This window comes from Lytechinus variegatus, chromosome 1 (genome assembly GCF_018143015.1).
Source record: "Lytechinus variegatus isolate NC3 chromosome 1, Lvar_3.0, whole genome shotgun sequence".
NCBI lineage: Eukaryota > Metazoa > Echinodermata > Echinoidea > Temnopleuroida > Toxopneustidae > Lytechinus > Lytechinus variegatus.
The window spans coordinates 21347116-21360776 of NC_054740.1; the positions used below are offsets into that span (position 1 = coordinate 21347116).

The 13661-nt window shown below is 38.6% G+C and overlaps 1 protein-coding gene and 1 non-coding gene across 3 annotated transcripts; both read right to left on the reverse strand.

Annotated features, from left to right (window-relative positions):
* Nucleotides 1-396: 396 nt before the first annotated feature.
* On the reverse strand, nt 397-12229 carry LOC121409043 (GDP-Man:Man(3)GlcNAc(2)-PP-Dol alpha-1,2-mannosyltransferase-like). 2 transcript variants are annotated; one of them, XM_041600841.1, is made up of 4 exons: nt 12100-12229; nt 4453-4663; nt 2537-3468; nt 398-1072 (listed from the first exon to the last, which is right to left on the reverse strand). In XM_041600841.1, the coding sequence occupies exons 2-4, from the start codon at nt 4659-4661 to the stop codon at nt 801-803; spliced, it is 1413 nt and encodes a 470-aa protein (XP_041456775.1). In that variant the 5' UTR covers nt 4662-4663; nt 12100-12229; the 3' UTR covers nt 398-800. The 2 variants fall into 2 exon arrangements, with proteins under 2 accessions (XP_041456767.1, XP_041456775.1); XM_041600833.1 differs by lacking the exon at nt 12100-12229 and having other exon boundaries at nt 397-1072; nt 4453-4694.
* TRNAV-CAC lies at nt 4890-4962 on the reverse strand. Its single transcript has one exon. It is a non-coding gene; the product is annotated as a tRNA-Val (tRNA).
* Nucleotides 12230-13661: the final 1432 nt, after the last annotated feature.

The window sequence follows — 13661 nt, forward strand, 5'->3', positions numbered from 1 at the left end:
AAGATAATTAAAAAGCACAGGTATCCATCCCAAATTTAGCTTGCTTTCACTTCAAAGAAATGTAGAAAATTTAAAAGATAGAATAATAATGCAATTCTTGTATAGTGCATATCACAATATGACATAACGTCCATTTGAAAACAATATTCATAAAATCATAATTTTTTCATTCTTTTAAAGAGTCAGACAAGGGGAAATTCACCCTGATGTCAAGTTGGTAAAAGCAAAAAAGAGAGAACATTTTAATGGAAGCTAATTCAATATCTATTAAAAACAAGAGTTACACCTTTTGAATGTTTAATTATGTGATGTCACATGCTAACAGTTCCCCCTAATTAACATGTCATGTAATATTCATGTACATTCCAAAAATTGCCATCACTTAATGATTTATGATATGCATATATTTTTATAATTGTGCAAGAAATAAAGAATCTAACGTTACTGCTTGCAAATGTAAAATAAGTTTCAATTATCTGAGAAAAGGAACTTGACTTATTTGATATTTCTTGACATATGAGCAAGACGGTCACATGTACATGCGACATCAACAATGAACCCATTAAAATTCCATAATTGAATTATCTTTTAATGGACTTAAGCCCAAAATTCTTTGATATGTTTTTCTTATTTTTCTGATTTTATTAACATCAACTTGACATCAGGATGTACTTTCCTTTAAATAAAACATTGACAGAGTACATCATTGATAGGTCTTCACCAAAAAATATATCAAAATAGAAATATCATTATATAGCTCAGATAATAAATTAGACATCCAAAATCTTCAAACCCCAAAATTAATCAAACAGTTTTTCTGATGCTGCCAGAAAAGTTTTTTCAAACTCCTTCTCCGAGAATCTTTCGACTGAACTCCTGGCAGCGAGTCTAATCTTCATCCGTTCACCGGAGGTCATCTGAAGAATTTTCAACATTGTATCAGCATAACCCTCTTCAGTATCAGCTAGGAATCCTGTTTGCTGGTCTTGATAAGGGACTACTATATCCATCTTAGGACCACCAGAGTTATGGGCGACGATGATGTTACCTGCTGCCATGCATTCTACCACACCTGAATAAGTAGAAGTGAAAACAAATCAAGTAAAGGCATAACCATATACCGGTAATTGAACTATAATAATAATAATAATGATAATGGTAATAATAACAACAACAATAATAATAATGACAATAATAATGATAATAACAATATATAATAATATATGCAATTTTTTAGGTGCCATATTCATTTCATAAGAGATGCTCAAGGTGCCCAAGTGAAGGGGGGGGGCAAACAAAATTATAAGTAACAGAAAATAACTGATTAAATGAGTTAAAGATGAGTCAAAATTTTTAGCTTAATCTTAAATGTTTCAACGCACTTGCTATCCCAGATCTCTCGTGGGAGGGAATTCCATAGTGAGGACCCTGCATGGACGAAGGCCCTTCCCCCACTACTTTTTTTTTACATTTTGGAACTGCAAGGAGACCAGAGTCACTGGAGCATAAAAGCCTGAATGGTGTGTAGTGTGAATGTGAGCAGAGTTGTACTGCGGAGCAGAGCCATGAACTGAGTGATATACCAGTAAAAGGATTTTGAATTTGACGCGTTCACTTATGGGCAACCAATGTAAATATTTAAGAACAGGAGTGATGTGGGTAAATTTGTTAGGAATATCATTTTTTAAGGTTAGTTATCATCATTGGATATGGAGAAATGTTGAAGCAAGAGCAGAACACACCTCACTTTAGAGAATTACATTATTAATAGCCATGATGAAAACCCATTTGCAACTGGATCAATATCATGGATCAGATATCTGAGGCATGGTTATAATCACCGTTAGAACAGGGTATATAGGTTCCAAGTGGTTAAAAAAAGTCACCAAAGGGAGAAAGATGTTCATAAGTAATTTGATTTGACTACCAGAGATGGATAGTAACAAAAAGTGTACCGGTACCGGTATGTTATCATTTTGTTTTGATTTTTTTTAAATATCTCAGAATGGTTTTATCCAAATATCCACATGATATTGGCGTCAATTAGGCTGAATTGCATTGGATTTACAAAATATAACAATATAATGATACATGTACAATGACAGCACAATCAAACTTTATATAATTTAATATTTACAAATAAAAAGATGAACACATTCAGTAACACGACAGATGACCAAAACCAATTTATCACCAGGGTGAACTTCCCCTTTAATCTATATTGGGATGTTCAAAATCCACATGTTTTATAGTTCAAGTACCATTGGTTATTACGGTTGGAGTAAAATGAAATTAAACTGAAAACAAAATAACAGATAGAAAATATTTTGTTTCTGTTGACAAATATACTAAAATTGAACAATTACGTTTTCATCCACAAGAAGATAATCTGAATAATATCTTGTAGGTAATATCTTCTGGAGTTTTACACATGACCTACCATACCAAAAAACTTTTAATAGGAAGATACACTGAAGAAAAATCATGATAGTTTGATACTAATGGGAGAGAAGATACAGAACAAACTTTTCATTACCTATTCCAAAATGTTCATTCCACATGGAGTGTAATCCTATAGTGGCTCCAGCTAGATGTGACTTCAGGTCTTCAAATGGAATGTTAAGAAGAAAATCTACATGATCTGCCACACCAAGAGATGAAGACAGCGCCCTCAGATCGGCAACTCTACTCTCATCTCCAGCATTCCGACAACTCCCAATCAGCTCCAGCTTGACTGTCATCTTCTCTTCCTCACTCAATTTCTTCATCAAAGCAGAGAATGATTTCACCTGCAACGTGTGGTCTTTTTCAGGGCGGAACTGCGCAACCGAGGCTATGACTTTGATGCTCTTCTCTTCATCAGGAATGATCTGAAGGCTTGTGAACTCTTTGGTATCACATGGTGGATAAACGATGCTAGGGTTTGTGGAAGCCCCCCAGATGTCATTGATATGACCAAATGTCCATGATGAGTTCACCATGACAACATCCGATCGGGCACCCATTAATCCATAAATGAAAGCAAATGCTTTGTAATAGAGGAGCTTGAGCTTGCTAAGTACTGGGTTACGTGCAATGAATCCTTGATTATTGTATGAAGCAGTTCGGTCAGCAACCCTTGACAGCATATCCGTGCTGATTGTGGGGTAATGGACGTAGCAACCGACCCTGCACTTTGCAAGAAAGCGAAACAATGGCAGTGTGAAGGCATATCCCATGGTGTCTATATACACATCAGGTACATATTTAAACAAGGCTTCCATTCCAAGAAGCATGGATCCTAAGCTCTGCCCAAGGAGAGTTAGGAATGGATAAGTCTTTGCTTCAACAAGGAATCTGTTCTTTAGAAACACAAACTCTACAGGCCTTGGTAGGGTGATATTGAATCTCTGCTTAGCTTTCTCTATAATGTCATTTCCTGTTGCTTCTGTATCTCCAGAGTAAACCACACATTGAATATGAGGATATCTGGAGAATGTGAGAAAAACAAAATACATTTGTAGTTGAAACCAACAATTATGAAACTAAATCAGAATTTTTGTTTATGGGGAGTGGACTCATCCTGTATGGTATCCCTTCGCTACTACTGGAGCAAATTATTAATTCAGTTAATTCAAATAATACCTCAGTCACATTATCTCTATGGCGGCCATACCGTGAGTTGAAAACAGCTTTTTTTTATCATTTTTTGTAATAGCTACATATAGGTGGTTTAAATAACATGAACAGCTGTTTTCGACTCACCAAATGGCTGCCATAGAGCAAATGTGACCTGAGGTACAAGGAGACTGGAATTCATAGCACTTTCTCAAGAAACTATTCCAGTAAAGTAAAAACAGTAGCAAAAATGTATTTTTTTTCCAATTAAATATTATCATAAAAAATATTTGAGGTGTTTGTTTTAGTCTCTAATAAAATCTTACTAGATCATGGAAAAAGACACTAAACTCATACACTCTTGATATACAGAGTTGCATGCATTGCACTTAGTTTAAAGTTCTATTCTACACAATCATTTTTACATGTATGTCCCTACACTGTTGAGCTATAAAATGCCAGATAAATTTCTTGTGAGATTCATTTTGTCCTTTACAGAAGTATGAGATGAATAATAGATTGTTCAATCATCAAACAGAAAATAAGATCTATGGGGGGGGGGGGAATAATCAGAAATTCCCTTATTGTAAATACTGTAAGGGACAAGGACAACTTTGCCTCTTTGATTGTTATAGCCCTTCTTTGGAAATACTCAAATCAAAATGAAAGCAATTGCAATTTTCAATAAGTCATTTCAGATGCAGAACACTTCTCATTTCATCAATAAGTAAGAACGGGATATTGAACTATAGAAGAGACTTTTCGCTGAACAAACCCAGTAACAAAATGATATATTTTTATTGAGTAGCTTATACTTTTTTTAATGCAGTATAATAAGTTGTAATTGTTAATTACCTGGTTTGTAAAGCTCTGATTGCACACCATAGCACCCTCTCTCCTCCTCCACCAGCATTACAGTATGGATGAAAGAATCCAACAGTGATAGGTTTCTTCCCATCTGGACCAGGCTGTGATGGTTGGCAAGAACGCACGCTCTCAACTTTACGACGCAGTGCCATGAAGAGCACCAGGGCCAGAAGTACTACAACTACAAGCAGGATCATGTCTGAATGGTTGAAATAAAGAAATATAAACATCAAAATGATATATGATAAATCCATAATTTATTGTTCAAAATAGACATAAAAATAATACTCCGAAAATTTGCTTTGCCAAGTTGATCGTGGGCCCGGCGGCTGCTGTGTAGCGCCAGATCGACGAGGCCCTATCCCTCTAATCATTGAACGCCAAACAGGGTAGCAGCAACTCTCATCTCTTTACCTCTTTTGGTCTGATGCGGCCAGGGTTTGAACCCCAGACCTCCCGTTTGTGAGACGGACGCTCTACCAACTGAGCCAACACACCGGTATGCACATCTCATTATGTTCATTCCAAGCAAGTTACTAATGAATCATAATCATATGGGGATCGGGCTTTCCAGAAAGCTGCACCAGCACAATGGAATTCTCTACCACCGACATTAAGAAATATTACCCAGCTTGAGAAATTCAAAGTTCAATTAAAAACCCACCTCTTTCAGAATGTTTGATTTAGTCACTCCCGCATAGAGACCTGTAGGTGTTATGCGTATATAAGAAATGTACTATTATTATTAATGAACCTTAAATCTAGTAGTCAGTGGAAGAACCATGGTACTTTGATAGGAGAAATGACCTATTTTTTCTCAATTAAATTAGAGGAGGAATATATGGTTACAAAATCAATACCTCTCCATTTGATGCTCTTTGTTAGTTTCTCTTCTTTTTCTACTCCTTTAATTTCACTTCTTGAAAAATTCATATTAAGCTGGCGGTCCCCCTTACCGACTCCCCCCCTGGGCCCCTTCTGGTCACGTCAGCGGCACAACCCCTATTACATACTTAGAGGTGATAACCTCTACATCAGCTCTTCCAATCTAGACTAGGATAGGATGTTTGGGCCCTGTCTTACAAAGTGTTATGATTGATCCAATCAATTCAACTGTATGAAAATCCATCCAGACCATAAATTCTTCTACAGGAAATTTACACAATCTCCTTAATAAACAAAGAGAACCACACTGAATCTTCAAATGAACGATGAATGTATGAATATACATCATATCTAGAATACATTTTGAAAAAATATGTATTTTCACTGTTGATGTTACTGGCCATAGTTGTGATTGATCGAATCAATCACAAGTCTTTTTAAGACGGGGCCAAGATGGCATCTGGGCCTCATCTCACAAAGAGATACGATTGATCCGATCAACTGTATTGGAAATAATAATAACATTTAGGGCACTATTTATGGGTGTTTCAAAGCGCACAGGTGGGCTGACTGAAGTAAACAATGAATCCATTTTTAAAAAAAACATGCTAGTGTTGAGAAAAGATGAGTTTTTTAATATAAAGGATTTAAAAATCTCAACAGTGGGAACATTTTGAATATGAGTTGAGAGCTTGTTCTACAGAGCAGGGGCAATAACAGAAAAAGCTGAATCACCATATTTGATCTTTGTGCGAGGGCCGTGGTTTAAATCAGATGAAAAAGATGAGCGGAGGGAGCTGACTGACAAAGGGGAACAAAGGGAGACTAGCTCCTGGAGATACTTGAGTGCCATATATTAATTTTTTAGACAATGACAATGTTTGAATCTTGAAGGTTATGCGAGAGTGTACCGGAAGCCAAAGGAGAGATCGTAGAACAGGGGACCTGTGTTCTGTTCTCTTTGTTAGAGTAACCATTCTTGCTGCAGAGTTAAGGATTCGCTGATGGGGAGAGATGGAAGAAACGGGGAGGCAAGCAAGAAGGGAGTTGTAGTAGTCGATATGTGATGAGACGGAAGCATGAATGACTTTTTCAGTGGAGGCTTGGCCGAGAAGTTGCCTGATTTTTCAAATTCCAAATCTGTCAATGTCATTATTTTTCAACTAGAAATTTGCACAATGTCCGTTATAAACAAAGAGATGCACACTCAATTTTTAAGAAATTGATGAATGTTTGAATATCCAACATCTAGAAATGTACAAACATGCATAATCTATGTTGATGTTTCTGGCTTTCCATAGTTGTAGTTGATCATATCAATCATCGATCACAACTCTTTGTAAGACGGGGCCCAGGAGATGGTTTTCTGTGGTTGTGGGCATCATTGGGAAGACAAATAAGAGTGGTCTCTTTACTTAAGATTATTCAAGGTTGCCATAGTAACATAATTTTTTTTCATGGTGGCCCAATCGGTCCATCAAAATCATCAATTTCATAATTTTGGTGGCCTGAAAAGCATATCTGGTTGCCTTTGTACAATAAAAAAAAACAGTCAGATGTATTGCTGTACACATGCGTGACCAAATTATTTCCAAACACCCCCCTACACAAGTTTTTCTCTGTGTGCAAAATAACCCCTAAACAAGTTTTTCTCTGGCTTAATTTACATATATTTGCCCCTAAACAAGTTGTTGCCAGAATATGACCCCTAAACAAGTTTTGTGTCGGGCCCAAACACTTTTCAAAAACAAGGAAGAAAAACTCTGGGGAAAAAGCTTGGGGAAAAAAACTACTAGTTATTATTGAGCGAGCTGCAAAGCTGTGCCTGCACCTCTCACATGCGGTGCTTGCGCTTGACGATTTGGCAGGGCTGGGGAACTGAGACATCTCATAATGGGGGTCTTGCGAGTGGGGCAGGGTAGCTTCAGAACTGAACATTTGTCATTCTGAGTATCTAGAGAACTGAAAATTAGGTCTGAAAAAGGGGGTCATCAAAGCGGCAAAGTCCCTGTACCACCAATGTTTGTGAGTGCCCCCCCCCCCAGAAGGGCCCCCTGCTAATGTCAAGCCCTGCATATGGTTTATGGTACCGGTACTATCAATAGCTTAGTGACTAGTCAGAGTACTTTCCCTTCCTCTTTTTCACTCTAAATCCTCCTCCTTTTCTTTTTCATTATATTCTTTCTTTTCTTCCCTAACTTTGAGCTTTCAACACCAAGTGACACTTGGCAAGTGCTTACTGAGGAGACCCTATACTACGGCCTAGAATCATAGGCCCAAAACGAAAGACAACATTCCTCCTCTCCTTTTAATTAATTCAATGCTTCCTTTTCAATTTCTCCTTCCTCCTCATCTTCTTTCTGTTTTAGTTTTTCCTTTTCTTCTTCTCTCTTTTTCCTTTTCTCATTTCTTCTTCATCTGTCTTTCTTCAAAAATTGTTCCTTTTCTTCTCTTTTCTTTATAAAATTTAGCTTTGTTCCTCCTTCTAATTCTTCTTCTCTTTGACTTAACTTAAGTTCAAGTTCAGTTCAAAATCCTCCCCAGCTCACGTCACCTCTTTAATTTCCATGACCACGACAACACAAACATAAATTAAAATAAGGAAAACAGAAACACATACACGTGCGCAGAAATAAGCACACCAGTCAAGTTCATTTCGACTCAGTAAAAACACACTGGCAACAGAGTACCGGTATGCACTTGTTCACTGCTACCATCCTGCCTGTGGAGAATCTACAGGTAGGACTATGGTTAGACAGGAATAACCGTCGTTTCTGGGGATTTATTCAACAATTTCTGACATTTTACTACAATCCCCATTTACCGACGGCAATGTGTCAGTATGAGCCTTCATGTGTAATCTGGTCCGACAATTCGGCGGACGGGTTTTGTCCAGATTTGTTACTTCTTTTAGATTCTAAATGACATTATATTATCTTGGACGAAGGTCCACTATTTTCGTTAGACTCTAATCTTTCTATTGATATCATATACATTTTATAATATTTTGAAAATATACGTTACCGATGAGTTATTCCCCGGGTTATTCCTTATTTTTTGACTTTCTGCCGGAGAGGAAAATATGGCAGCCGTCAACGAGTTGTGCTTTTATCAAGGCTTTCCGATTAAATTTTCGATATCTTGGCCAATCAATGCGAGCGACAAGTTCCGAACGCACGCACATCAATATGTCCAAGCGCAGCGCAAAGCAGCGGCACAAATCGCGATAGGTAGCGACTGGTAAATACGTCTGTAATGATGATGACGTCATCCAAGATGGCAACTTACCTTGACCAACGAAAGGATTGAAGATGACGATGTTTCGATCATCATTTCAAAAGAATTAGCGGTAACTGAGGTCTAAGGTACGATATTTCTGAATTTTAAACATTTTTTCGTAAATATGGATGTGATTTCTTTTTCATAATATGACATTTTATGTACAAAAAAACGATCGGAAAATCGGGTTCCCGCTGTTCGATCTAACGTTACTGCTAAAATACGTTGTCTGTACGTACGGGCCTCCAAGCTTTTCAGTCTATGTATTGGTGAGTGAGCCAACGCAGTTCAGCGGAACAACCAAAATACAGAGACTGAAGCTTTTGGTCTAGACTATGGTATGCCAATGCTGTACATAGCACACACTTTAAAAAATCATTAAAATATCACCTTTGTGATCAAAATTACTAATTTCCATACAGTTGCAATTTATATTTCACTAGTAACTTGGGAATAATTTTTGTATTCACCAGAGCGCTCAAAAACTTGAATTTTGGGCATATTTTTGTGTATGCCCTCTATTGGTGGAAAGTAATATGGCAAGAAAATTTTCATTTTTCAATCTCTATTTTTAATTCAGAAAAAAAATAACGTAAAGAATTAAATTTACATAAGAGCCAAGTTATATGATGAATAGCTGTAATGAAAACTGTCAGTGTAAGAAAATCAAGCATTTGTTCCATGGAAAAAGAGAAAATAAGCCAAACATTGCCACCCATATTTTGCCACACATGGAGATGTAACTGAGAACAAGGTTATATCATAACCTTGTTCATTGAATGATAGACAGCTGGCAGCCGTCTGTTTCGAGGAGTTTTTTAACATTTTTTTTTTTTTATTTCTCCTCATAAACAGACGGCTCACTATAGCTATCGTGCACCCACCATTAGAAAATTAGGGGACTTGCAATGCAAAATCCCCCCGTCAGGGCTCTTCAATTTTTGTCTTTATAAATAATGAATAAAAATTTTGAAAATTAACACGACCAAAATGCAAATTAATATTCCCTCTTGACATTAATAGCCAAAAAACAGAGAAAAATCAAGTTAAAACTAAAAAAAGGGACAAAAAACAGTGACTTACCTCAGCTGTCGCGCAAATTCACTTCCCCGTTTTATCCGATCTTAAGTACATAAATGGATTGTCATTGAGTCCCCTGTACAGATCGCGCTAGTCTCTGTATTTGGTGAGTGAAGCCAACGGAGTTCAGCTGAACAACCAACATAACAGAGACCGAAGCTTTTGGTCTAATTGAATGAGTGCCGGTATGGGACGTATTCAGTGAATTGTCACATCACAACAAACACTAATCCGAATAGGTGGGGCTGAACTCGCACATAGCATGCTAAATCATTTCTTCTTCTTCTTCTTCCAGTAGTGTGCATAAACCTCCACGGAGTATCGTCGCACAACAGTTGGTTGTCTATCGGCTAATTAAACGTGTTGCTCGTAGCAAAGCTCGATGAAAATAAGTCCAAAAACGAACGCATATACACTATATACAAATTGTTCTCATATTTTGAGTTAGTTTAAGACGACATCTCTGACTCGTGTCTTGAAGATGTCGATCGATGGTGAGATGACCACATTTTCAGGTAGACCGTTCCACAAACGGATGGTGTTTGGGAAGAACGTATCCTTCAGTAGTGATGTGCGTGATCGTGGGATTAGAAATCTCTTGCTGTGGCCTCTGGTTGGAGTGTTGAGCGGTACCAACTGGTCGTCGGGGATGTCAATCAGATGGTTGGTGATTCGGTACATCATAGTAAGCTTTGACACTGCTCTACGATGTTGCAGGGTCTTCCACTGAAGCGCATCAATCATGGTTGTGACGCTACATCGTCTTGAGTAATTGTTCATCACATAGCGAGCTGCACTCCGTTGCACAGATTCTGCCTTGGAAATGGCTTTGCTGGTGTGGGGATCCCACACACAACTTGCGTACTCCACGATAGGCCGAACAAGTGTGTTGTAACAGGCAGCTTTGGTTTCCTTGGAGCATGACTTACCGGGCAAGTTTCTCCTTAAGAAGCCAAGTGTCTTCATTCCCTTTTTGGTAGTGTTGTCAATGTGTCTGTCAAAGGAGAGATCACTCGAAATCTCAACGCCCAAGTACTTGGCAGATTCAACAGGCTTTAGTTCAGTTCCATGGACTGTATATGTATGGCTATGTCGGTCTTTTTTCTTCCGTTTGGAGACATGAAGAACCTGGCATTTCCCGGGGTGAAATTCCATTAGCCATTTCCTTTCCCATTCTTGTAGTGCATTTAGATCTTGTTGCAGCTGAACTGCATCATCATGGCTGTTGATGGCCCTATACACCATGGTATCGTCGGCAAAGAGCTTGACATTGGTGCCATCGGAGACACAGTTGGGAAGGTCGTTGATGTAGACCAGGAAAAGGAGCGGCCCAAGTACACTGCCCTGGGGTACACCTGAGGTTACTGGTGCAATGTCGGAACTTTCCCCGTCAATTACTACACGCTGAGTACGGCCATGAAGGAAATTTCTGATCCACGTCAAGAGGCTGCCGGAGAGACCGTAGTACTCTAGCTTACGTAAAAGATGAGGATGGGGCACCTTGTCAAAAGCCTTGGCAAAGTCAAGCAGAATCACATCAGTCTGGACACATGCGTCGATGTTGCGAGCAAGGTCGTCCACGGTTAGGATCAGCTGGGACTCACAAGATCTTGCCTTCCTGAAGCCATGTTGCACATCAGTGAGAATCTTATGAACATCAAGATGGCCCATTATGGTGCTGTGGATGATATGCTCTAGGATCTTACAGCATATGATGGTCAAAGAGATCGGGCGGTAGTTGGATGGTAAACTCTTGTCCCCTTTCTTATAAATGGGTGTTACATTAGCAGATTTCCATGCCTCTGGTAGAATGCCAGTGTCAATTGATGCTTGGTAAAGAGTGGCAAGAACGGGACCAAGAATATCTGCGAGTTCTTTCAGAAGTCGGGGAGGAATGTTGTCGGGTCCAGATGCTTTGTGTGGGTTTAGTTTCTTAAGGAGTTTGATTATTCCATTTGAAGTGACGTCAATGTGCGATAGGCGGGGGTACGGACTAGGACCAAGGTTGGGGATGGGCTCCCTGTCCTCGTCAACGTTGTTGAAGACTGATGAAAATTGGTCGTTGAGGAGGTTTGCCTTGTCCTTACTGCTGGTGAAAGTTGCGCCAGTTGGTCCACGAAGGGGGAGATGCCATTACTATCACAGCGCTTGCTTGAGATGTAGCTCCAGAATCTTTTGGGGTTAGATCGAAGATCAGGACAAATGATGTTGTTTATGTATGTCTCGTAGGCCTCCTTACAAGCTTTCTGCGTTTTCCTCTTCAGTATTCAGTGAATTGTCACATCACAACAAACACTAATCCGAATAGGTGGGGCTGAACTCGCACATAGCATAAATCATTTCATTTTAAAACACGTTTGTGATATCTACTTAGAATGTACCGGTACTTACTTTTTAGACAGTATTCAATGTTCCACCTGTAACTTTGTATAAATAACAAACCAGAGTCTATGATCAGCAAGGAAATATTAGCGTTTTAAATCACATCGAATCTCGACAGATGATACACGTCGACATAGTCATAGCAGACAGAAGAAGAGTCGAGGGAGGGCTTTTCAATTTTCCGGGGCGCGCGTTTCCGTTTTACACCCTGGCGCCTGGCGAAGGCATTTTCCGGAAAAGTAGCCAAAAAGCGACTAGTGAAGAGTCTACACACGTCGCTGGTTGCATGCAGCGTGCGACACAGGCGAGTCCACCACCGCGTGCAATTTGCACACTTACTGATGAGCACAGAGTTCCTCAGCACTTCATGTACAGAGAGAGTAGTCTAGATTCTAGACGTCGGTGTACTTGTTATTTCTCTCCGTTTGCTTCATTCTCCATCCCCTGCGCGCCTTCCCCAGTGATCGCGCTATCCCCTCTTTCACGCCAAATCGTGCGGCAGTTTTCTTTTCGGACGTAGAGGTCGAAGATTGTGTTATTGATCAACAACATAACTGAAAAGTAGAACAGTCCTGGCAAAGGACTACAGAGAGAGCGGCAGTCAGGAGTGAAATCCGAACATGCTTATTGCAGTCGCGTTGTTTATTATAGTTCTTTTTTATAAAATAAATTATTAACTAAATGAATAGAATGACAGACAAAATCAAAATAAACAGATACTTATAATGGAAAGACAAATTGAAGTTTGATGGATTGATACACTTAGAAGCTGCCGAAAGATAGATATAGAAGACTGATAAATAGATAGAGACAAGATAGACAGATGGGATAGATAGATAGAAATAGAGAGAAAGAGAGAGAGGTGGATAGATAGATAGAAAGAGAGAGAAAGAGGGAGAGATGGATGGATAGATAGATAAACAGAGAGAGGGGGAGAGACAGAGAGGTCGATATATAGAGAAAGGGAGAGAGAGAGATATTAAATAGATGATTAAAGAGGGAGAGAGAAGGATAGGGGGAGAGAGAGAGATGTTGTAGATGGACGGACAAAGAGAAAGAGAGAAAAAAAGACAGACAGATGCTAGAGAAGGAGAGAGATAGAGAATTTGAGAGACACTAGATAGATGTTAGATAGATAGAAAGATAAAGAATGAGAGAGACAGAGAAGATAGACAAATTAACAGATAGATAGATAGATACATAGATAGATATATAGATAGGGAGAAATAGAGAAAGACAGATGGATAGATAGAGATAGATAGATAGATGAGAGATAGATAGATATCATTTTAGATAGATAAAGAGGGAGAGAGACAAAGAATATTAACAAATTAACAGATAGATATGTTAAAAAAATAGATAGATAAATAGATAGAGAGAATAAGAGAAAGACAGACAGATGGATAGATAGATAGAGATATTAAATAGATAATTAAAGAATGAGAGAGACAGAGAAGATTATTAACAAATTAACAGATAGATAGATACTCTAGTTAAAAATAGATAAATAGATAGAGAGAAATAGAGAAAGACAGACAGATGGATAGATAGATGGATAGAGAGATAGATAG

Coding starts and splice junctions, on each gene's coding strand:
- LOC121409043 (XM_041600833.1), bottom strand. CDS start 4,694: ATGTTTATATTTCTTTATTTCAACCATTCAGACATGATCCTGCTTGTA. Junction 3,469..4,452: donor ATCAGAGCTTTACAAACCAG/GTAATTAACAAT, acceptor CACATTCTCCAG/ATATCCTCATATTCAATGTG. Junction 1,073..2,536: donor GAATGAACATTTTGGAATAG/GTAATGAAAAGT, acceptor CTACTTATTCAG/GTGTGGTAGAATGCATGGCA.